At 44.7% G+C, this 25,303-nt stretch overlaps 1 protein-coding gene and 1 pseudogene across 3 annotated transcripts in view; both read left to right on the top strand.

Annotated features, from left to right (window-relative positions):
- The first annotated feature begins 444 nt into the window (after positions 1 to 444).
- LOC126519011 (tyrosine-protein kinase CSK-like) overlaps positions 445 to 25,303 on the top strand; it is a 44,472-nt gene continuing 19,613 nt past the window's right edge. Inside the window, exons 1-9 of one of the 3 annotated variants that reach the window (XM_050168623.3) lie at positions 445 to 576; positions 1,284 to 1,397; positions 3,722 to 3,832; positions 4,256 to 4,356; positions 7,730 to 7,949; positions 10,303 to 10,468; positions 11,720 to 11,816; positions 16,926 to 17,087; positions 25,032 to 25,131. In XM_050168623.3, the coding sequence (XP_050024580.1) occupies positions 3,722 to 3,832; positions 4,256 to 4,356; positions 7,730 to 7,949; positions 10,303 to 10,468; positions 11,720 to 11,816; positions 16,926 to 17,087; positions 25,032 to 25,131 (957 nt within the window). In that variant the 5' untranslated portion in view covers positions 445 to 576; positions 1,284 to 1,397. Of the gene's footprint in view, positions 577 to 612; positions 847 to 1,283; positions 1,398 to 3,721; positions 3,833 to 4,255; positions 4,357 to 7,729; positions 7,950 to 10,302; positions 10,469 to 11,719; positions 11,817 to 16,925; positions 17,088 to 25,031; positions 25,132 to 25,303 lie in introns of those variants that run through there. The other 2 variants (XM_055065404.2, XM_050168631.3) reach the window with 2 other exon arrangements.
- On the top strand, positions 19,608 to 22,043 carry LOC140216266 (uncharacterized; annotated as a pseudogene).

Below are 25,303 nucleotides of genomic sequence, written 5' to 3'. Positions count from 1 at the left end.
CTCGTGCAGCACTGCATGGCCAATGCCACGGCTTCACGTGTTGATATCGCTGTTCAGGGACAAAATAATGATGTGGAAGATGTGTGTTCAGGAAGCGTGGACTCCGTCAATTTGTCCTGACCGGTCCTCACTGAGACCAAAAGCGGTAGGTTGCGTAGTAGCAAGCCAGCGTGGAAACGCATACCAAAATAAAACAGGGCTTTCAAAGTAATAAAGTGAAAAACATTTCAGGGATGTGGAGCTTCTCTCTTTGTTTTTAATCGAACAGTCCTCTTGTTCCAGTTCAGTGCGTGTGCTATGGTTGCTGAATGAATCGGTTCAGTTGTCAGTCGCGGTCCTTAGGTTAAAAACCACGTTAAAAACGGTTTAATACCGCATGGGCCCGTGGCGCCATCTCTCTGATCAGGTAAGAGACTTGCCGCAGAGCAAAAGAATGGAAACAAATAGCTGCCAGGTGCAATGGCAGAATTTTATGGGTGACATCAAGTCGACACTACAGTGTGAGAATGTCACATTTATGGTGTTATTTAGACATATGTGGGATTTTATAAATCTAGGCACCCTTTTGCAAACTCGGTGAGTATTTGATTCACAGTCTGTAAGCCTAACTCTTGTTTAGCGTTCCGCGTTCGTATCAATCATCCGCGCGTAGGACGTGCAGTAGGCGCTGCCGAGCGGCTTTCGCATCAGTCGTGTACTTTTCTTCTGAGAATGTTTGTTGCGTAACTTTTTTCATCATACGTAAAGTTGCAAAAGTCTGTCAATATGGTAAGATTGTGTGTGACACGCTCGTGACACTCTTGCAGGGATCGATAACCTCACGCTTCGCTTGTGTTGACTAGAGCGGTGTGTGCTTCTCAACTATTTTGCTTATTTCTGTGTTCTCGCGCTCCCCTAATTGTGAGAACCTAATATTCAGTTATGACTATGCTGAGTTAAGCGTGCATGTGAAACAACCGTTAGTGTTGTGTGGTCGAGCACACGCCTTGAAAAGTAAGCACTGATAGCTGCACCGCCTGCGACATGATGTATGTGTGCTGAAGAGATCGGGCCACACGCCCTATGTGGTTAATCATTTCTGGCAGTCGACGCTTCGGCTCGGGTGCTTTCAGTGTAGAACTCACGCGAGTGTTTCGCGTCGCCCGCTTGCGTGCGTCTGCGCACTGCCCTACCAACGCAATGCACACTGCAAGTTCACGGCCGTGCAGAATGCGTACCGCGTTTCCGTGGTGTCAGGTTGCAGTCCCACGGAGTTCGAATCGCACTCTCTCGGATGCGTGCAGGAAAATTGCCCGTGCTGTGGAATGTCCTGCGCCGGAGGCGCCGGCAATGAGCGCAACCGTGTCCTTGCCACCAATGGCTGAGCGCCTCTGACATGCTGTCATCGAGTTGACAAAGTGAGTTTACTGAATGCCCGTGTCAGCGAAATTCCGATGTCAGTTACGAACTGCAAACTGTGTACACGGGTGTGTGGTGCTCCGTAGCAGTTTATCGCGCCTCTTTGCATTCGGGTAAGAGTTCGCAGTTCTTAGGAACCAGAGTAAAACATCAAATGATCAGATGGCTGCCTAACTCGGTGCTTGTTGCTTTAGAGTACTGCTTTGGAACGTATTGCGGTAAGTTGCTTCTGAGTAGCCAAGAGCAGCCAATTATTTTGGCATCCTTTAAAGCAGTCACACTTCTTGTAGCCTCACGCTTGAGCATTGGTCTTTTACCCATAAACATCTGGATAATGTGTCCAAAATACCGTGTCAGGCACTGTTAGTTTCAGATCTTGTACAGGCACGAACATTTACACTACTGTAGCCTGTAGTGAGTCCCTCTCTAAAGAAAAACAACCGAGTGCACTAAAAAAGCAGAACTGAAGCAGCAACGTCAGACAGCCCTGTGATGCCAGCCATGTATTGCAGCAGGTTTGTGAGCTTTGTTTTGCATGCACTGAGATTTAAAAGAAAGAAAGAAAAAGAACTCTTCAAAATGTGTGATAACGAAACTACTGCACCTAAAAGTCCAATCCTGGAAGTGTGAACTCTCCTGGCAGACATGATTTTTTCCTTGCAAAGCTTTACAAATTTTATGTCCTTTTAGCATGGACAATTTTGGCTGGCTTTGAAATAAATCGGCATTGTGGTTGTTGAGTGCATTCATTATGTCCAATCTGTAGGATATAGCAAGATAAAATTCAAGGGTACGTAAAAATGACGTAGCAATGCTTAGTCTGGCAATGTTTGATTTATGTTGACTCAATCAAGCGTGCTCAACAGTGCCTTTGTGACATACATTATTTATTGAAGAAAAGTAAAGTGGTTATTGTAAAAGTCCATGTCATGCAACCATGAGAATTATTGTTTGCATTGGTAGGTCACTACAGAAAGATTGAGAATTGGCAATGTTAGTTCTTTTGTCAATGGCTTACAGCTGTATTAGTGTAAATAGATTAAGCACTTATGCATGCAGATGACTAGTAATTGCACACATTTAAATAGTTTTCAAGTGCAGTTCTACTTTACTTTCATAATCATATATTAAGCAAGATGTTCAGCCATTCTTAGAAATGCTAGACAACCTGTCTGACTACAATTCTTAATTCATGCTACCATTGATGTAAAAAGGATCTCATATCAGTAGCAGCTCTCCTGCCTATATAAAGGAAGTGAGTAAAGTAGCGTGGAGCATGCAGATAGTAGTAGCAACTCCGAACACTGGAGTTAAGAAGAAATCAAAATAGCATGGAACTCTTAATATGCTTTGATGCTCCGGATGTATGTATGGTCATATTAGTTTAAAAATTTACCCACGTTTTGATGATTGCAGACACTTCAGGCATGTCAGCACCGTTGGAACTAATAAAGCCGTGAGGTCAAAAACCGGACGTAAGGAAGGGCACTACAGACTCAATAGCTGACAGCTGGTATGATATGGGTGCACGAATTGTGATAAAAGTAGTGAGGCAATAGGAAAGCAGTGCAGTTCTAGATAAGATCTATCAATGCCCAGTTTGTCAATTAGTGTGAAGCATATTTCAAGCACCTGTCTGTTATTACGTGTGTCATGTTGAATGGTGACGGAGAGCTTTGGGCACCTTTTCTGTTACTAGGATTGCTTTTTGATGGCACTTCCAAACAGTGAAAAGACTGTACTTGAAATTTTTTTTTTTTATTTTTGTTATTGTGCAGTGTAAAAGTTGAGAAATATTGATTTTTGGAGCAGAAGTTGATGAGACAGCAAATTGTGATAGCACCAAATTGAATATAGTTCACATAATGATGGTGGTGAAACAAATAGTTCTCCAATAATTTTTGAGTAGCTTCAAGCACCAACTCAAAGCTTACACATAGTTCTATAGTTATGCTGACTCGCTTGTGTTGCTGGCCTAGTGATTTGTGTTTTTGCCAGAAAGTAGTGTCAATTTGTTTCAGGTCTGCTTGTCAGTCATCCTGTCCAGGTTTTAATTTTTTGAAAGTCATTTAAATATTTAAAATGTCAAAAAGCAGCCATTTGATTTGAGGGCCAAATCCAATAAAAAGTGTATGATTATGTGTAAAAAATTTTAGGATATATTTGAGCACCCATGGTGTATTACTTGTCATATAAGAAGCTGCGTTAGGAACCTCCGTCCTCGGAATCTGGATATCCACTTTGCATGAGTCACATCTACTAATGTTCAGTGCTTTTGTTGAAGGTGAGGACGTAGGCTCATGAGTGGTGATTTTGTGCACAGATGTTGCCGTCAGGTACAGAAGTGGTGGCCCGCTACAACTTCAATGGCAAGTCGAGTGAGGACCTGTCTTTTACCAAGGGGGATATCATGACCATCGTCTCCGAGACTCCGGTGAGAGAGACTGCTGGTGTTGCCATAGTGCTTGCACTGCAGGGGCGGGGGTACTGTACCAGTACCCCTGCCCCTGTGGATATTGGATCAATTTAGCTATACACAGCTATTCTTGGGTTGTCTATTGCATGTGAACAAAACCTGCAAAAAAATCTAGGGTCTATTCTGGCAGTGTAGCGATATCCGGAGCCTCATGCTCCCGTGAACCGACCCAGAAGTCTTCCTGAAGGAAGTGGAGTAGGGTGAGGAAACGAAACTGTGATCTGCTATTCCTTTCTTCCTCTCATTGTATACCACATTTATCTGACCACTAAGCACTTCATTTTGATTTCACATTAAATTCTGTTCTTTTGTTCATGCAGCAAGTTACTTGGTGGTCGTAATGTCAACTCTTGGCTGTAATATGTGCTTTCTCTTTTCCAGGACTGCAATTGGTTCCGGGCAAGGCATAGTGATGGGCGTGAAGGCCTGATACCACTCAACTACATCCTCCGCAGGGCAGAGGTCAAGCTCAATTCTATGCCGTGAGTAGAACCTTGTTGCACACTCGCAAAGCTTTGCTTGCCCACTGCTATGAATTGTGCCCAGCACGAGACTGCATACAAAGGTGCATAACGAAACAATGTTTGGAATAGAGGTTATGCCTTGCAGTCATAACTTGACATCCCATTTACTGGAGAACCTTTAATTCGACATACAATGCCTTTCATGTTAATTTAGGCATTACATATGCTATCTTAATCCTTATAGTATTGTTTTCCCAATAGTACTCATCTGCTTGATAAATGAGAAAAAAAGCCTTTTTTCATCTTCGATGGCAGCGGCGGAAAAAAAGGGACAAGCAAGTGGCAAACACAGAGCTCTGTTTGCCAATTGCTTGCCCTGTCTTTTGCGTTGTGGCTGTATAAGATGTTGCCTTGGCTGCTAGCTTGGATTGAGACCTTTATATATATAGATGATCTTGTGAGGGTTCTCAAACATGCTCTTAGGAAAAAAGAATGACAACACGGTTGTGCAAACAATCACAAGGTCATTTATTGCGGCTGTTATACACAGGTCTAGCCAGCAGAATCACTACCAATATTACGTGCCGATGGGCGCTGACAAATCAATGATGTTTGACTCACCGCGACAGGATATCGAGTCAATATGCTCGCTGCCATGGTGGACACCAATAGCTAATCATTTGTGTGTACAATCACAGGAATGGTGTTGCGTTCGAACGATCGTATTCGTACATTCCAGTGCCCTGCTCCTAAGCCTTTGCAGGATGGTCCCCTGAATGGTGCGCGACGGCACAAACCGTCGGCACTGCTTGCCGACCTCAAGCCAAGGAGGAACAGGCTGTACTCCCTTTTGTGCCCAAGTAACCCCGCCATTAGGTGGCACTCGCAGTGCAACACTCATGCCATCTCTCATACTAATCTGCAACCACACTGCTCGCTGCCTTTGCTTAGCTACACTGTGAAGCCGGATTACAGGAGACACGAGAGTTATGCGGGGAAAACATAGGGGGACTTGCGAGAGTCTAGCATCCCCACAAGCTGCAGAGTGATACATCACAGATATGTGGTCGTACTGTTTTAAATAGTGTTCGAGGATGAGTGAAATAGTGCATTACGCACTTGATGTTGCTTTGATTGAACATTATGTGCTGTTTAGCATAATTCCAAGAAATAGTGTTGCTGTGGTTTGAGCTGAAAGGTGCAAGAAAAGCAAAACTGCAAATATTTAACCAAGTTACCTGCTGAACAAGCTTGGAGACAGCAGTGTATAGAAGCAAGCAAGTGCATATATGTTGTAAACCTTCAAGAAAAGGTCAAGCTTCCATTGACACTTCACAACAGCTGAAGCCTTCTTGTGGCACATTTTTATGCTACCAAATTATGTTACAATAAGGCAAAGAGCGGAGGTTTCCTGCTTTGTATTTAAAATTCTTTCACCAAAGTCTAGAAACAAATGAAAAAGCCTGCTGTGTTCTTGTGAGGTTACTTTGGTGTCTTCTCTTAAACACGCACAAGTGCTCTTTTGGGTGTTTCTCTTCTGTGGGTCCTGTCAAAATGTCACACAATCCACCATATAGTATGCTATACCAACACGCCCAGTATTTCAACCTTGGTAAGTCTTCTGAAACATATTCTTAGTTCTTATTTCTTATTAGTTCTGAAACATGTCTTATTGCAATAGCAGTCGTACAGATGCTCAAAGCAAATTTGCGCTGTTGATGCTACAATCATCATGCGTCATGTTATCAACATGCAGTGCAGTTGGGTGCAAAAATGCGGAAGCAAAGTGGGCACATTCTCATGCTCTGCTCACTTGGCTGTGCAGCGGAGCCAGGGCAGTGTTTTGCAACGCACTGCTCGCATGACGGTTGGGTGCACAAGCACGAATGTCCCTGCTGAACTGCTGTGTGCATACCACAGTATGATGCATGCAGGCATCTAAACGGAATGGACCACTTAAAGCTACAAATGCTGATGATTTTTCTTAGGGTTCTTCACGAAAATCATCTCATATACCGTATTTATTCGAATATAAGGTGAGTTCTTTCCCCACACTTGCCTTATAACCGAATAAATATGGAACCTAGATTTTTGAATATATATCCTGCAGTACTTGACTTGGCATCTTAATTTCCTCGCGTGCTCCATTGTGTCAACATGTTGCACCTGCGTATTCTTAGTACACCATCTGAGGAGCTTTAGCACAACACTAAACATTGCTGTCATTTTCAATACACCACCCTTTGAGCAAAACTGACCAATTTTTTCTATTCCGTGTTGTACTTCATTCAGTATTTACAGTGTGCTTCCACTTTATCACTTTATAGTTTGCAAAGCTAGTGGAGTTTTTCGGAACTTATTTTAATGAAGGTAATCAGGGAAGAGGGGACGAGTAATGTATTTGGAGAAAGCACTTCCCCAAGTGCTCTGTAGTATATACTGCTCTGCTCCCTCTACAGCACACATAAACCTGCAGTTCAACAGTAGTTGTGGTACTGCCATAAATTCACATGTCTTTCACAGAACAGAGAAGTTTAGGACATCTTTATATGCGAAATGACAAAGAGCTACTACAGAGGCCTGAGAGCTCAAAATTGCTTGATAAATAGTTGATACATTGAAGTGGGATAACAGAAGTAAATGAAAGTTAATCTATATGTAGCTGTTGGAGCTCAAACTGTCATCAGAATTATTTTTACTTCTCACACCTGGTGAGTGACAAAATGGAAGGTTTGTGGCAAGACTATTTTTTCATGCAATGTCATATGTAATAAAGGTACATTTATATAAAGTGTATGCTGTTTGGCTGGTATGGCAGCCACTTTGGTTTCAGAAATTTTGCGCAAGTACAGTTGCGAGCAAATGTTTGAAGACCAAGGTGTCTGCAAAAATGTGTGACAGCCATGCAATTCTACCATTACAGTGAATTGGTCAACCACGCATAAGTCACCTGTACGACTTCATTTTGCGGCTCTATGCCTAGACTGCAACAAACAAAAAATTTTTTCCTGACGTCTGTGGTTTTCAGGCTTCTGCTCGCGACTATGAATAGCGACCCCTGCTCCACGCTGCAGGTACAGCAAGGTCACTGCTGTTCTTTGCCTAATGCTACTGTGTCCAGATTCTCAATTTACGAAATTTTCTCTTTAACAAGACACTCGTTTTTCAATGGTAGTCTGCGCAGCCCTGGTCAATAAGTCTCTTCTGATTTTTATTTTGTGGTTTACTGGTAAAATTCAGTTCTACTAATCGAAACTAGCTGAAGCAGAACGATGAAGTGAGATTTTTGTTTATTGTAATGCTTTTTTGCATTAAATCTAATGAGTGCTTGTTGGTTGTGTGGAGCTGTAAGTGAGCGCTCCTTAACCTCTACTCCTTTCTTCTTGCTCAGATGGTTCCATGGAAAGATAAGCCGCGAACGAGCAGAGATGTTGCTGCAGCCTCGGGAAGACGGGCTCTTCCTGGTGCGTGAAAGCACCAACTACCCTGGTGATTACACGCTGTGTGTCTGCTTCCGGTCTAAGGTGGAGCACTATCGTGTTATCTACCGCATGGGCAAGCTCACAATTGACGAGGAGGAATACTTTGAAGGGCTGCCACAGCTCATTGAGGTGCGTGGTGCAGCGCTATGTATGGCCCCCTTCATATTGTGAATTTTTGCATCTGGCCACTGTACTATCTCGCAGTAGGTGCTTGTGTCGGTGCTGCACTGGTGACATGCATACCTCCTATGGGACATGCATGCCTGTTGTATTTTGTGCGGACATGGTGAAAAATGTAGTGCTATATCATGGGACACAACAGAGAAGACAGTGACACAAGCGCTTGTGTCTCCGTTTCTCTTCTGCTGTGTGCCATGCTATGGCATGTGAGGATTGTGGAGATCCCATCAATTGTTTGCCACAACAATCGATACGCAACCGCCTCTTTATTGTGCTACAGCTGTGACTCTGGAAAACTACCATATTTACCCACGTAATGATCGCACCCCTGAATTTTGTCAGCAAAATTGGATCTTTAAAAATTTCCCATGTAATGATCGCACCCCAAACTTGTCGCAGCAATATGTCATGTGTCAAGTCCAGCTAATGATGATCGCGCTTACCATCTGTCAAATGCTGCGCGAACGACTCTTCAAGACAAACCAAGCGGTCTGCACTCACCAAACATTCTTAAGCAGATGCTGCATCTCATTCCTTTCATCACTTTCCGCACTTCCATGACAAAAAAATAGCTACAACCAAATTTGCTTTTATGTATTATGTGTATGCTTTATAATGGTTGTGGTCAACAACAACAACAAAAAAGGTGCCTTTCGATTTTTCTCATCTGCACTGGTGGGCATGCAACAAATTGTGAGTGGAAACGATAGTAGCCACGTTTACACTGATAGGTTACAAGTGTACCCTATTCATACGCCGACGCTTGTAACACAGCTAAGATAGTCGCCCACCCTTAGCGGAAACATGCTGTATTAGGATAGTAGTGAAGACAAATGGCCGTAGTTTCCACAGCATGCCCGCCATGTGTTTCTATGTCACTGCCAGCTAAGCGTGCCTATCTGTTTCTGTCCTCTCAAAATGGATATGGCTACATTATTGCCGCAGACTTGCCGATATTAACAATATTGGTGATATTGGTGATACAGTGATACACATCGAGTTCCTGCCACCTAAAGTAATGCAATCATGCAATCCCTGAACCAGGGCGTAAAAAGGAATTTGAAGGTCTTGTACAGGAAGATGGTTCTTCAGTGAACGATCACATGCATCAAAAGCAACAAAGAATATGAAGTTACTCTGCTCAATGCTATGCACATGATTGCTCGAGCATGGCAGCTGGTTAAGCCACAATCTATAGCAAATAGTCTAAAGAAATGCAGATTCGTGACCCTAATAGCAGCAGCATCGACTTAATCAATGCCAGTGGACAGTGAATGCTTTGATAATGCTCACGCCGAAGAAGCCAAAAACGCATTGTCTCCTGCAGAAGTCACTGACGACATGCTGTCTCCTACCAAAGGCGCTGAAGTCACGCTGTCTCCCGCTGAAAAGGCTAATTTCCCCCCAGCTCTTTGTGATGTTTCCTTTGAGGACTTTGTGATTGTTGACCACTAAGTGGCACTTTGCGGTCCTTTGGCAGCCAGCGATATCTTGTGCCCCATGATGAACGGCACAATCAGCAGCAACGACGAGAGCGGTGATAACTGTGGTAATAACTTAAATAAGCAGTACATTTGCTCACAAAAGTTCACATACTACATGGTGCCATCGATCAAAAGGGTGTTCTATGTCTGCTGTGATGGTCAGAGTGGCTCTGGCTAACACTCCCACGGTTACACACACATAAATACCCAAGATTGTGGACATTGGAACAGCCGTCACCGTAGCACAATTGGTAGTGCATCGCAAGCGTAATAAGAAGGTTGTGGGTTCAGCTCCCACTGGGGATAATTTGTTTTTCCATTCACTTTCATTTCCCTTTCACTTATGATTTCTACATTTCAATTAAGACTGCAAATAACTTCCCCTATGCTTTCCTTGGCTACATTCGCCACAGGCTTCATATGGTTGTGACTAACCAAAATCGGACCCCTTGGTTCCCCCTTTCTTCTGATACCATATGAAAAAAGTTTGAAAAACCCAGCCATGGTCATGACTCTTCTGATTACAATTCTACCGTACCACCTTTCAGTCTGACTCCACCTTAATGTACTGTGCACTGCTGTAAACTCTGTGAACCTGAATTCTGTGATAGGCTCAGGAATTTGGAGGCTTCATTTGATTTGTCATAGATTCAGTGTAGTTCTATTATGTTGAGCCCCTGATAGGATTATATAATGTTCATGGGTTTATTTATGCTATGGTTCTGACAAAAATGGGAGTGTGTCATTATGAGCTAGTCATTTTGTATGCAGAAGACTGCAATGAATCTTGGAATTTCGTGTTCTTTTCTTGAAACCAGCATTACGAGCAAGATGCAGATGGGCTATGCACACGGCTGTCGCGCTCAGTGCCCAAGCAAGGTGGTGAGGTGGCAATTGACCACCGGGCGTTTGAGATGGCTGGCTGGGCAATCAAGAAGCAGGACTTACAAGTGATTGAGAACATTGGCAAGGGCGAGTTTGGAGGTGAGTTTACTGTTGTATTTCTCAACTACTATCCCTTCTCAACACCTATCAGTGCTGTCTTGATCGAGCCACCATTATGCATGCAAAGCTGTGAAGGAGTAAAAAAAAAACACTTAGCTGAAATAGGTCATTTAATGCAGTGAATCCACAAAGCTGATTGCGACACAATTGCTAAGATTCTTTATTGACCAGAAGGGGATTTAACTAGCAGATTACAGTTGTTGTGGGTGGTTCCTGGATCAGGGAGTGGATCCGTTGTTGCAAGTAATGTGCGTGAGCCACTGCTTGTGTACCTGTGCCTTTCTTTGTCACCAGCTTAAACAGGCTCACTATGGGCCAATGTGACTGTATACATGGTGTCCCAATTAACTTTAGCCAGAGTTTAAAAATATGCCGATGCACTCTAAGGCGACGTGACCAAATGCATGTGGCTGACTATTGTCTGGACTAAGTCACACAATTTTCTTTTGTCTGCTGAATTGCATAATTAATCAAGATTAGTTAACCAACTTCTGAAGCAACAAAGTTAAGCAAAAAATTCCAATTAGAAAGTTCTAGAGCGCTTTGCAAAACGTCCGATTAAACAGTTTCTAACTTTCTAACTTTAGGCTGTAATGTCTTTCCACTTACTGCAGATGCTTGCGAAATACAAAAAAATACAATGTGACATGCCCACTTGCACGTTGTGATTACAGCACTCCCAAACATTTCTCATACAAACGAACATAGCATTTAGCAGGGTGTGATGTTGCTTAAAGGCGACAGGGCAGTGATGCAGGCGTTGGCTGTGCGATTTATGCCTCCAATGTGCTTCCCTTGCGGCGGTTCATGACAGTGATAAGCAGGTGCTGCGATAGCACACCCGGCTGGAAAATGGCCACCACTGAAAAATAAGCACATTGCAAATTGCCATGCATCTAGAGCTGTCCCATGTTGATTCCTTCAGTCATCTGAACTGCTTCAGAAAAAGGCCATGTTGTTCCAAGAGGCACATACATATATTACAATCCATTTGAGCAGTGGCGTGCTTTAACATAAAAGCTCCTGCCTCCCTCCCAGTTTTTCTTCGTTCCCCTACACCTGCTGATTAGAATGCTGTTCCCTCATATTTTTTTCTTTTTTTGACGATCCATAGAATATGTTTTCGGCTGGGCAAAAATACATCTTTTAAGGGTTACTTCTGTTCACAGCACCACTTTTTCTGGCAGATGGTTAGAACACGTCTTTCTTCTTTCTCTCTCTTGTTCACAGATGTCTTGCTTGCAAACTACAAAGGCCAGAAAGTAGCAGTAAAAAAAATAAAGGAGTCTGGCAAGAACATGCTCATCGCTGAGGCGTCACTTATGACGTAAGTACCTTCTTTTGTATTATTTCCAGCGCAACTCTTTTTGATGTTTCTAGACATTTCTTTTACATGAGTCATGCCTGTCAGCCTAGCTCTCCTTCTAAAACATTAAGAGATGTTGGAAAAGGATTATCATAGTAGTGAAAGGCTGAATGTGGCTTTTGACATTTGCCCTCAGGATATATCCTTCCAGCAGGTGGGTTGGAGCACAGTCATTGCTAATGCCAACCCATGACAACTTGTGCGTCTCGTTGCCCCTTTTGTAGTTGTGTGCGAGGACTTAGTATATTTATTTCCTCTTAAGGTGGTCAAGATTTATAAGGCGAGGGTACGCTTGGGGGACCTGAGGAAAAACTCAAATATGCACACTAATATTAGGTGATGTAGAGTAGCAGACAGACTGATTATTCAGACGTAGCAAGGATTGCTCGAAATACTGAATAATCAGAACCCTAGGAATAATTGGTGCTGGTTATATGCAGATTTCGCATATACAGTCGACGTCCACTTTTTTGGACTCCCTCGGGACTGTGAAAACGTCTGAAAAATCTCGCAAACCGAAAAAAACTAATGCATGCCTTTTACTTTCCTCAAGGGCTTGCATTGCTACAGCCATGTCTGAAGTAGCTCTAAAAGCCTGCCAGTACACTTATTAGGCGTCTCAGTGCTCATACTGTTGCAGGAGTTGGCGGAAGCACGCATGTATAATTCCATACTATGCAGTGGACCACTCATCATATGCTTCAACGCAATACATTGTGTATGCTTGACCATGTAACTTTCGCTGTATTGTGGTGAGGCAGACTTTTGGGAACCAAAGCTATGCAGTGCTTCTTAGACCCTTGCCATGCTTTCCACACTTTGAAGCCACTGGCGAGGATGACGAAGGTAGAGTCAGCGCCATTGCTAACAGTGGCAAAACCTTTCAATGAAAAAATCATAAGCCATTCCACTCTGTGAAGGTGAATGACCAGGGAAGCTGTTTAGCACACAACTCAGAGGGGACATAGAATTTTGAACAATGGTACTAACATAATTATTGTCCTGATCGGTGGTCATCATGACGATACGTATGCACACAAATTCGTGTGTCACCTCTGTTATTAAATGCGTCTGTCACGTAAGACAATGAATGGCTCTGCTCATACCCCCTTAAGCAATGGTTCAAGCCACCGAGAATTAAAAAAAACACAATTTTAATGCAGCATCCCCATTACAACGACAGAAGAGAAATGAAATTCTATGCTGGAATGATAAGTGGCAATGGAGCCAGCTGTGGAAAAAGACGACAGTACTCAAGCCATTGCTGATGGTGACAGTTTATGTTGATGATGATGCTGCTGATGATAGTTTCCTCTTGCCAATAAATGGCTCATACCCCCTTAAGCAATGAGTGGCAATGGAGCCAGCTGTGGAAGGAGACGACGATGACTAACGTGTGAGCAGTGGCACGAGCGCTATCGCGCAGTTGCGCCAAGGGGCACCAGCAAGCTAGTTCGCCGGTTGTTCGTGGACGACGGAAATGCCCTAGCCATGTCCAACTTCACCGTAAGACACTGCACCGAACAGCTGAAAGTTTGGCAGTGAACATTGAAGCAGCTAAGCCTAGCATTGCAGTGCACACAGGGGGCATGGCTGCCAGCAGATTGGCGTGCAAGAGCGCTGGTTTGAGCGTGTGAAATAATTAGAGTGGTGTTAAGTGTGGCTTCAATTAACACCGTTCTGGACCTGCGGTCACAGTAAAATTTCTTCAAAAAATTGGACGATGAAGGTTATCAGCATCAGAAATTTCAGACATCCTTGTATGTTAGCTCTATGGGGTATGTGGCAATGCCTACAGGTTGTCTGAACTATCAGGCACGTCCAAAAAATCAGTTTCTGACTGTGACTTGCACCCCGCCCTACTGTTAAACTTAAAAAATTCTTTGTGTGGGTTATACGCGCAACAATACAGCACTACTTCACCTGCCAAGGTTTGTTAGTTACAGTTTGTGCTGCAATTTAAAATCTGGATCGCCATATTGAAACATTAACTGAATCTACCAGCCTCACATATAAGGCAGGGAGTGGCTTCAAGGCTAAAGGCACATCCACGCTGGTGGCGAACCGTCCTCCAGCGCTGTAGAATGTCTGCAGCGCGAGAAGTGTCCAAAAGTGGACGGCAGTTTGGCCCGGCGCACCGTGCACTGCATGACGGATGGGCCATTAGATGACCACACAGCTCTGCCACTGGCAACACAAACATCGGCTGCAGCTTCTATTCCAAGCAAAATAATTTCCACTAGATAAAGTGATAGGTAAATTGTGCATTTTGTGAAAAACCATCTCCACTGTCGAACTTTTGTTGATTGTAACAAGAGCTCCGATACTTGTCAAGCTCAGCTGCAGTGCACGGCTACTGACGGCAGAGGACTGGCTCGGCTGTGCTTGCATTGCAGCTGATTGCGCCGCTAATATCGGCAAATTTTCTTTGTTTTTAATTATTGCGAGAAGCGACAACAAAAGTAACGGAATACCATATTTACTCGAATCTAGGCTAACCCCGATTTTAAGCTGACCCTTGAAAGTCTGAAGCCAGAAAAAGAAAGCTTACCTTGAATGGAGGCCGAACGAAATAGTGAGGACAGTGTTCACAAAATGAAAACAGCATTTATTGACGATGACCATGCCGAGCTCATTCTACGTCATCATCGCCCCTAGCCCTGTCACTATCTTCCTTATCACTGTCATCTTCAAACAGTAAATTCCATCCTCGTCAAGGCGCATGCACAAAAGCATCTCCCATTGCCCCTCCAACGACGGATGCTTGTTTCAATGATGTTTAGGTCCCACCCGGCTTCAACGTTTGACGATGCTTCTGCGGCTAGCACATCTTTTCGTGTGAAAGCAGCACTATAGTGGTATAGATTGTTTGGTTCCCTTACGATAATGCCACGCTGCATGCTAATATAGTTGCCAACCGTTTATTCGGACCTCACGGGGATTGCGGAAATGTCCGAATAAACAGGTATCTGAAAAACCAGATTAAGGGAAAAAAAATGAAATCCTTTAATTCCATGCACTTATTTGGGCTCGGCAGTAGGCTTGAAGAAATCGTGAATGCGCCGTTGGACGCTGTTCCGTTTACGCGCAATCAGATAAGCGAGAATCTCCGAGAGGGTCGTACAGTCACTATAGGCAGCTGAAAGCACAGTCACTGCTTGTACACGCTCCGCATGCGACGGCAGCGTAGCACATGGTGCGTCATCTTCCAACTTGGAGTCATCGTCCGGCGGTGCAGCAGAAACCTGACGAATGATCTTGCTGTCGTAAGTCTCGGCAGAACATTTTCGGCGTCAGTAAGGAGCACATCGGAAGGTGACAAATCCTAGGCCTCCCGGCACCCGCTTGCCGGTATTCCCCAGCGCAGTCTGCATGGGCACTGTCGGTGCCATTAGACACTTGACGCGATGTTTCCGTATGCCGTGTTGGATCACCACAACCTCGACACAGCACACAAAGCAAACACCACCACGCCATCATGCTGACACGAGTCGCACAAACGAAAAACGTGGCCTACTCGCAGCGTCGTGCACGAAGAAAGAAACAAATTAGCTGCTGGATCGTCTTGACATGGCTTACTAAGCTGAGGCTGGAACTGCTGTAGCCACTCTATCGAACCAGGCAGAAAAGATGATGATAAGCGGGGATTCGCAGTAGCGCCACTTCATGGGGCAGCAAGGAGGCTCCCTTCAAAACAAAAATGGTGTTCAGCAGGTCGCACCATGCACTGGTCAGAGTCGGTGTGTGGTGCTCTCGATCGAGTTGGCTCCAGGAGTGTACGAAAAATCAGACGAGAAGTTACAAGGTGTCCGAACTTTCGGCAGTTGTTATACATTTTGGTCTACAGGGAGAATCACTGTGCCGCGAAGCAGACCGAATAATTCAGCACGTCTGAATTTTTGGAGTCCGAAAAATCAGTCGGCGACTACCATAGAATAAAGAACCAGCTCCGATACAACAGGTGAAAATAGCGATGTCGCTCATGTACTTCAGTTGGCTACTGGCACGGCTAGTAGCGCTGCAATACTGACTTTTCTAGATAATGCTAGCTATGCACCGTATTTATAAATTTCAAATAAACACTGGCGCCTTCTTTAACAAGCTCAAATCTAAACTACCTAGAATTCAGCATATGATGAAAAAAAAAAAAAAGAACTGTCTGCCTAGATTTTAATATATACAGTATTGCGGCGGTGGTCCCAGCTTCGAGTCCTGGACCAGGACGAAGTTTTCTTCAACTGCGACGCCTTTCTTTCGAGGAACCCGTATGGGTTGCCTTTGTAGCAATTGCTATGAACGAGTGGATGTCTGATTTTCCCTTTATTAATTACTCCTCTCCACCTTGCGCGTTTCCACAGAACTATTACGTTATACTATTAATAATGTGCATTGCTGCTGATGGCAGTCAGTACATCATAAGAGTAACACTAGCCACCTCTGCAGTTTCTGTCTACATCTTTACCTTTTGACCAACTGTTCATTCAATTAGCACTACAGGCTGTCTGGTGGCTTATTGGATATGGCGTCCTGTTGTGGAGCATAAGGTAGTGTTCTTGGTTCTCGGCCATGGTGTCCCATGGTAGTTTAGAGCCACTTGCTGGGCGAGCTGGTGCGTGGCTATGTTAGGAAGAGTTGCGCGTATGAAAGGACGAACACAGGACAAAGACTAGGTGGATGGAAAGAGCACAGTCTATCAACTGATTTTATTCGTTTCGACGCTGCATATATAGGCAGTATTCACACTTGACAGAAAAGGAGGGGGGGGGGGGAAGGAGGAGGATATGGCAAATCAAACCTGCCTCATGCCAACAAAAGCTGCGCTGTAAATGGTTTTCGGCATGATATAAGGTAACAGAAGTGTCACTTACACAGTCATCACCCAATTTTGTGCACAATTGGCAGCAAAATGACTTCAGTCCACTCTGCTGCACATTTCATTTGCAACGTGGATCTGCTTTTGTCATGATTTCAAGATTTATTTTCCCCTGCATTTGGTAAACTGTGTAGCAAGTTCTGGCTGGCACTTCCAGGAAAATGGCTTAATGTTCATGCCTGTGAAAAACAATGCAGGTCCCTACGTCACCCAAACCTTGTCCAGCTTCTTGGCCTGGTCATTGAGGAGAACTCGCTGCAAATTGTCACCGAGTACATGGCCAAAGGTTCCCTGGTGGACTACTTGCGTTCCCGGGGACGGCTCCATGTCACACGTGTGGATCAGATCAACTTTGCCACGTGAGTAGCCACGATTCCAATTTGTAATGTACAAAATGTGGCCGTCATGCACTTTTTCACCTTTTACTGCAGATTACTACACTTTACAACTAAGGTTGCAAAGTGCCTGAGGTGTGAGAAGTTACTGGCTCATAAACCTTCTTCTGAAGAACTTATTGAAAGTGCTTTCTGTCAAGAGCTATCAGCTGATCGAATTGATCTTTTTCGGGTTTCAACTCCTTGCCTGTCTTGCTTTTGTTATGCTGAAATGCACATAGCCATTTGCATGGCCATGGCCCACTGGCCAGAGCAGTAACCTGGCGCATACAGCTCAGGCATGAAAGGAACATTTGTTCAGGCTTTGCGATTGTTCTTTATCCGCAATAGTGGAAATGGGAGTGGTACTGGAGAAGGAAAAGAAAAACATACTGTGCAGCTTTGCAAAGCATCGGTCTGACATTGCAAAACACAGCACTCATGGTAAATTTGGATTTCACAGGACCGAAAGAAAACGCCCGAATTAACTGAATATCTAATTATATAGGGTATCAAGAAAACAACAAACAAATTCTTACTGCCTCAACACGCTTTTGAATCGTCAAATTCTATTTCTATTTGACTACTATTCGACTTTCTATTCTACGACTTCATGTGAGACATGCATTTCACTACCGTGCACCCATCTTGATTATTTTTTTTTGCCATTGAGTTGGTTGCCAACTGGTTGTCCATCCATCGGGATGTAGCCTTTGCCCTTCATCCTTGATAGCTTTTGCCATGTTTGTGACATTGCGTGCACAGCCATTGTACTGAGTCAGACTGAAACTACTGTTTGTGACAAATGCTGCTGACAAAACCGCCATCGCGAACAGTGACCATGCAGCTCTGAAGGCATGCGGCCGACGTGCACAGGGTAAAAACAAAACTACTGTTTGCCGCAACCGCTGCCGATGAAACTATGGTCACTATCAATGTGATCATGAGTGGTGACTGCACAGTTCTGAAGGTTCGCAGTCGACACATGTACTGAGTCAAAGCTAAACTACTGTTTGTTGCAACCGCTGTGGGGAGCGGGGGGGGAATTTTGGTTGTTATGTACACGTTTATGAATGGTGACTATGCATTTGTTAGGGAACATGGCCACTGTGGTGTTATGCTCTGTGGTAAACACAAGAATAAAGGCTATAATAGCACAAATAGGTGCAAAGCGTTCAGGCCTTACTATAGTTTGTGTGGGATTGCCACTGATGACTATGGCAATGCGGACTCTAGCACTTTGTTTTCATTGAACACTAGCGCCGCTTTTGCTTTATTGCGGCGCTCTGGAGCACGCTGCCAGAAAGCCATATCTCATGTAAATGTTCTTAACAATTCGGTCTTACTCCCTTTTAGGGAACCCAACCCTCTCCGTCTTTGCATGTCCTTTTTCCCCATATCATGGTTGCCATTTTGCGTTTTGACGGTGTTAATAATTTCGTAATGCAGGCAATTCCTACAGAGTCTCAATAATTCGTTGGCTACTTTATATTACCTTATATTATTTTTCATACTTGAATTATTTTTTGGGTCACCCAATTAGGCACCTTTGCCTTATAATTGTGACCACTTTATACTCGAATAAATACATTTCTTTGGTGAGGCATACTGTGTGAGGTGAGGCCTTTTGCGAGGCAGTTAAGTGATAGTTATAGGAGTGTTGTCTTGTAGCAATGTCAGCTCACAGGTGCAAGGAGATGTTTGAACATCTGGGTCCGTTGATGGCATCAACACGTGGCACTCTTCACTGTTCTTAAGGGGGGACGCAGCCTTTGAAAACTGAAAAATCGCGAGAAAGTCGGTTTTTGGAAAACCACATACTGTATTCGGGCAGTATGTCTTATAAACTACCATTTCTGTAAATATCAACGTCTAATTCATCGGGAAACTATTTCAAATGAAGTTTTTAATGAGCCGCCGCAGCCCTCGAACGGCGAGCGAGCGCTCAAAATACCCCTACTTGGCGCGAACGCCATTTCTCCGCCACTCCCCCGAGCGCCATCATTTTGGTGTTGTTTTGTTCATGCATTCTTGTGCTTTTTTTTCCCCGCCACCCGCAGCGGCGACAGCGGCAGTGCGGGAGAGGCGTAAATCGCTCATGATTGGAGGGCTCGCGAGAGCTTTCAAGTTTCCCGCGGCTGAGACGCGAAGCTGAGGTTGGGCGAAGCGTCTGCTCCTCAAGGACGCGGGGGAGCCCACGACTCCCATTGGCTGCTGCGTGCGATGACATATTGGTCTCCTGCATAATGCGTCCGGCTGTCGTCTGCTTCGGCTTCTCCATCACCAGCGCCCTTTGTGTGTTCCGCTTGCCATCATCCATCTTTGCAGCCGTTCGCATATTCTCCAAGTTTCTACCGTCTTTACAAGATGATTTTCAACCGTCTTTACGAGACCGTTGTTGCGCTTAGCTTGCTGATTGTTGTGCGGTAGGCCGCGATGCGCCCAAACAAACTAAAGACGCTACACGCGTTCGATGCAAGGAAGCGTTTTATAAAGCTCGCCCGCATGGTGAAGCTAGCCGCTCGCCCGCGCACCGGTGATGATCGCACTGATGGATCCTTTGGGGCAGCTTCTGCTTCATCTACGCAAGAGTGTGGTTGCGTCTACGCTTCTAGCAACGTGACTCCTGCTCCACTGGTGCAAGAATTTGTCGTGACGAGTCTGCCCGGTGTCTCGTGCTCATCGACAGCAGCTTCCACATCCTCTCTTTCATCTGCCTTGGACAGTGCGATCACGTCATCCACTGTGCACTTAAAAACACATTTCCTGAAGTGTGAGGAGAAGGAGGCGGCAGATAAAAAAATGCGCTGCTGTGCAACGAGGACTTGGCGCTATGTCAGTGACGGAGCGAAAATTTAAAGCAATGGAGCGTGATCCTGAAGCTGCCACCACTACATGTGAAGGCGAAAAATTTCTCCTTGTGCAAATAAATGCCCTAGGCAACCTGCTATCCGGGATCTCATGCCAGCGGTGTTTTGCGACTGGGATGAAGGTTCAAGGAGGCACCCAACTTGGACTTGCAACAAAGCTTGAGCTGCTATGTTCACATTGTGGAATAGTTGCAAGCTCGTGGAGTTCTGCTCGTCAGGATGACTCAATGGCCTTTGACTTGAATATAAGAGCCATTGTGGCAACAAAACAGATAGGGAAGGGACAAACAACCCTCAATGACTTTTGGGCAGCGATGAACGTGTCCCATCGTTGCCTGCATCATAAGACTTTTCAGAAGCACTTGAAGAAATTTAGGGAACCTCAGACACAGTGCGTAGACAAGTTCTATGCAAAATATGCTTCTGCTGTGAAAACCACCTACAAGGAACTGGATCCATGTTTCAGCAATGATGTCACAGCAAACTTTGATGGAACATGGCACAAGCGTGGCCACACATCCCATATTGGAGTTAGTGCAATAATTGAACATCATACGGGCCTCATCTTGGATGCCATTGTTTTATCGAACCAGTGCCTTGGTTGCCAAGTAGGACCAAAGCCTGGAGACCCAGGCTAAGCAAACTCAAGCTGGCAGGAGGATCATGTGTGCCAGAAAACACTGACTCTAAGCCTGGGACGATGGAGGTTGAGGTAGCTGTCATCCTTTTCTCATGTTCGGTGACATAGCACAACCTCCGTTACACAACGCTCATGTCTGACGGAGATAGTGCCACCTTCTCTGCCCTTGTGCAAAAAAATCTTTATGAACTGGTCCCCATTTCTAAAGAGGAATGTCTGAATCATGTCCGGAAGAGGATGGGGACAGCACTGCGCAACCTTGTGCAGAAAAATGACAAGGCTTTAGGAGGGAAGGGCAGGCTGACAAAGGCCCTCATAGACAAGTTGAACGACTATTATGGCTGGGCCCTACGGAATGATTCCAGCAATGTGGCTGTAATGCAGCGTGCAGTGATGGCATAGTACCACCACGTGACATCGATGGACGAGGATCCTCACCACGACTTGTGCCCTGAGGGTGCAGACAACGCCAGCAAGAGTGATGGTGTGCCACCTCCGAAGCATCGGTACAATCTTCCAGGCTATGTTGCAGAAGCACTGCTACCTGTTTATAAGTGTCTCTCACAGGCTTCTCTTCTGCAACGCTGCCTGGGAGCAAAGACGCAGAATGCATCCGAATTATTTCACTCCGTGCTGTGGTCCCTGATGCCCATAGAGCAGCATGCGTCGCTGATTGCTGTGGAGACAGCACTGCATGAGGCAGATTTAAGATATAATGCCGGCTGCCACAGGGCCACCCAAGAGCTATGTTCATCAGTGGGGCTAACACCTGGCGACCTGGCCATTCAACGGGCAGCCGAGAAAGATTCTCTGCGCTTGAAAAAGGCCAAGAAACAATCGCAAGAGAAGGTGGAAAGGCGGAAAAAGAAGAGAGTGCGTAAGGACATCTCCAGTTAGGCTGCAGGGTCATTTTAGGCCAATATATGTGCTTAAAACATTCAAAGCTCATTTTTTCAATATGACTTTTTTGTCTGGTGACACTGCTTGTTCCAGCCATATCTCTGTAACTGCTCATCAGATTTCCAGAAGTTTTTTTTATTGTGTATCTGAATAAATTTCTGAGGGCAAGACAAGCCCATTTTTTTTTATATATTGTGTCTGTAATTTGTGATATTTAATCAAAATTTGATTGATAAAATCTTATTCACCAACACTAAATTCTGTGGTCTGCTAAAATTTTTCAGCAAGGAAATTTAAAAAGAGGGCTCTGTCATGCCCTGAGGTATCCATCTGGGAATCATCATAGTGAATTTCACAGTTGCAGCACCTTTTGAAAATTCTCCAGGCCCGGAATGAGAAAACCATGTGCACCATTCTGACATATTACTGTAACTTGAGAACCAGTGAACATAACTGCATGAAATTTTGTAGTTCTACTAATGCTTTTGCTATAAGTCTATCCTGAAAATTTCATTAAGATAACTCGGTAAACAAAATAGTTTGTATCCGAGGGTAACCTCCCCCCTTAAATGGTGTGAATGGGCTGTTATGCAAAAAAGAGGTGAGGCGAGCAGACAGGACACAAGAGTAGAGAAGTGGACAACACGAACGCCGACTATCAACTGAAGGGAGCCCTGATATGAAAAAAAGAAAGAAGACACAAAACTCATCTGCGCAAGCTCAGGAATGCCACATGTCAGTCCGGTACATGTGCCGGTCTACGTGAGAGATAACTGTTAAGGCACTTAATCTCTTCCTTATGTATAGTAATCGAAGGCTGACTCACGCACGAACTTCCACCATTATAGATATGCCATGCCTCTACCATAAGACGCACCTTCATTCTTATGCCTGTACAATATTGCGCATTCATCTAACTCTGGCATGCAGTTACAATCTTGAATGGGCTGCTCAGCCACTCTGCTCCATAATTTTTGTCATTTATGACATTGTAGGAAATCAGCCAAAAGCCATTTATCCTGTTTGATCTACAGAGTGTGTCCGAAAAGTAATGCAATTATTTTTTTTCTGGTGCTGCTATTGGACATACCACGATCGGATTGGTTGGGTTAGGTGGGCGGACTCTTAGCTTTTCATCATTGCCTTGCACAGTCTGCTCCAAGCTCTGGGAGCATCAGGATTGCTGTTTCCATGAACCTCCTGATAGTGCTCTTGTTGCGACTCGCCGATACCTCGCCGATACCGACCAAATGATTCAGCAAGCCTGCAGGAATTCTGCTTTGTTATATTCTCAAGTTTCAAGGTGATCGAAGGCATTCAAAGAGGGCCGAGAAGACGTGGATGATAAATCCAGCTCTGGACAGCCATCAATGAGCAAAAGTGTGTCTCGTGTTCGTGATCTTTTGAACACCGACCGTCAAATGAGTGGGCGGATGATAGCACAGACTCTCAATATTCCGAAAACCACTGCGCTTGACATCGTAAGCGACAATTTGAACATGCAGAATGTGTGCACCAAGCTGGTCCCCAAACTGTTGACTGACAACCACAAGAACAACCAGCGAGTGAACTTTCGGAATGCGTGCAAATTGAACCTTATTTTTTGGATTGTGTCATTACCGGCGACGAAACATGGGCATTTGAGTACGATATTGAGACGAAGCACCAAAGTTCCGAATGGCACACCTCGGAGTCCCCTCGCCCCAAGAAGACAAGAATGAGTAAGTCAAAAGTGAAAACAATGCTAATTGTCTTTTTCGACACCAAGGGTGTGGTTCACAAAGAATTCGCACCCCAAGGGCAGGCAGTCAACGCTGCCTACTACGTGGATGTGCTTGAGAGATTGAGAAAAAGGGCCCTGCGAGCGCCAAAGGATATCGCCGATACCTGGCAGTTGCACCATGACAGCGCTCCCAGCCAAACTTCTGTGCGTGTACAGGAGTTCCTGGCCAAGCACAACTTGGGGATGCTGCCCCAGCTCCCCTATAGTCCTGACCTGGCTCCGGTGGACTTTTCTCTTCCAGAGAATCAAGAGCGCCCTGAAAGGAGCCCATTTTGGGACCATCGAAGCCATCCAAACCCGTGTGACAAAGGCTCTAAAAGAGGTTCCCGTTGACGCCTTCCATTGCGTGCAGTGCATGACAGAGTCACTGGCAAAACTGTGCAGATGCCAGAGGAGACTACTTCGAAGAATTCTAAATGTTTGTAACAATATCTTGAATAAACGTTTTTCTACGGATAATATTGCATTAGTACTTTCTGGATACACTCTGTATACACGAGCTCAGGTATGGCTATACTCTATCCCAGTAGTTTCTTGCAGCATCATGGAAGCTACATGAATTCTTAGCCAATAAGAAGGCCAAATGGCCTTCGAGATGTACTCATCTGCGCTGTCGTCTGCTCAGTACCTGCTTGCCATCAATTCTATTGGTACATGCTCCATGGTTGGCAGATTGTCGCGAAAAATGTTTTGACGGTGTAACTGCAAGCTGTGTTTGCATGCATGTGACAGCGGTGCTTCCTTTGACCTAGTTACCTTGCAGCCTCATTAGCAAGTAGCAAGGGCGAATGCCCTCATAAATGTTAACAAGTGCCACAGTGTCTGCTCAGCGTCTACTTGGCGTTTGCTCTCTCTCGTCATCATGTACCATGCTAGAGCGGGGTACTAAATTAAGGATGCAGTGAACAATTCCTCATCGTTAATGCATCACCAGGGCTGATACCGAAGTGCCATCTGCTAACTTGAAATCAAAACAGTTTCACGGCTCGGCACAGTGTCTGTAGTCATAGCAGAATGGAAACAAAACAGCCGATGTCAATAATTACGACAGAACATACCTAATGGTTTCACCACAGCTTAAGATGAGACTTAGCTATGGCGGATTTTGTCATTTGTTTCTTGCTGACAGGGTGGAGAGCCAGTAACAAGCATGAATTCGAATTGAAGCAGGTGTTCGGCACTGTATGGGCACTGCCATGTTGCCAGGTGATTACGGTGAGGGTGACTATTATGGTTACTGACAGTAACTGCCACTGTAATTCTTGTTAAACGACGTGTATGCACTAAGGGTCCTAACATATCATGTATCCCTGTACCGTATCATGTAGCGAATATAAATGTCTCTAGTGCAGCCAATAATAGGCCAGTTAGGCCAGGAACTATATTCTGCTGCGCAAGGATACTGTATTGCCTGTGTATACCTCGCACCTTCGGCAGTGCTGCAAGGTACTTGCGAGATGTAGTATAGCAAGATTGTGAAGCATTTGCAGGAACTGGATAGTGAAATTCCAAAAATGATTATAGATAATTTACGGTGTAATGAGCAAAAGTGGGTGAATTAGAAGTTCGCTCTGACAAAATATAATAATCTGGAATATTCGCATCATGCGTCTAAGAAATGTTTCAAAGCCCCTTGGGTGCTTGGAACGTTCAGTGTAATTTCTCATTTTGGTAGTGCTGTATTAATTTTTCCATTGTCTGTGCTGTCTATTTCGTTACAAACCTCTTCACTGCAGTGACACATGTGCGGGCATGGCGTACCTGGAGTCCAAGCATGTGGTGCATCGAGACCTAGCTGCTCGGAATGTGCTCATCTCGGATGACTGCCTCGCCAAGGTGTGCATGCTCTGAAACTTGCATGTCTGTCCTATTAGCACAGCTCCTTCTATAACTTGCACTTCAGATTCTTTTTTGTTACGTGGGGACATCATCAAATTCTGTAACGGTGGCATTTTGAGCCAATCATAGATGCCGTAGCACCCCTCTGCGCCAATCATGGTCAGTCAGC

The sequence above is a fragment of the Dermacentor andersoni genome, chromosome 3 (assembly GCF_023375885.2).
Source record: "Dermacentor andersoni chromosome 3, qqDerAnde1_hic_scaffold, whole genome shotgun sequence".
NCBI lineage: Eukaryota > Metazoa > Arthropoda > Arachnida > Ixodida > Ixodidae > Dermacentor > Dermacentor andersoni.
This window is presented reverse-complemented; position numbering and strand designations above follow the sequence as displayed.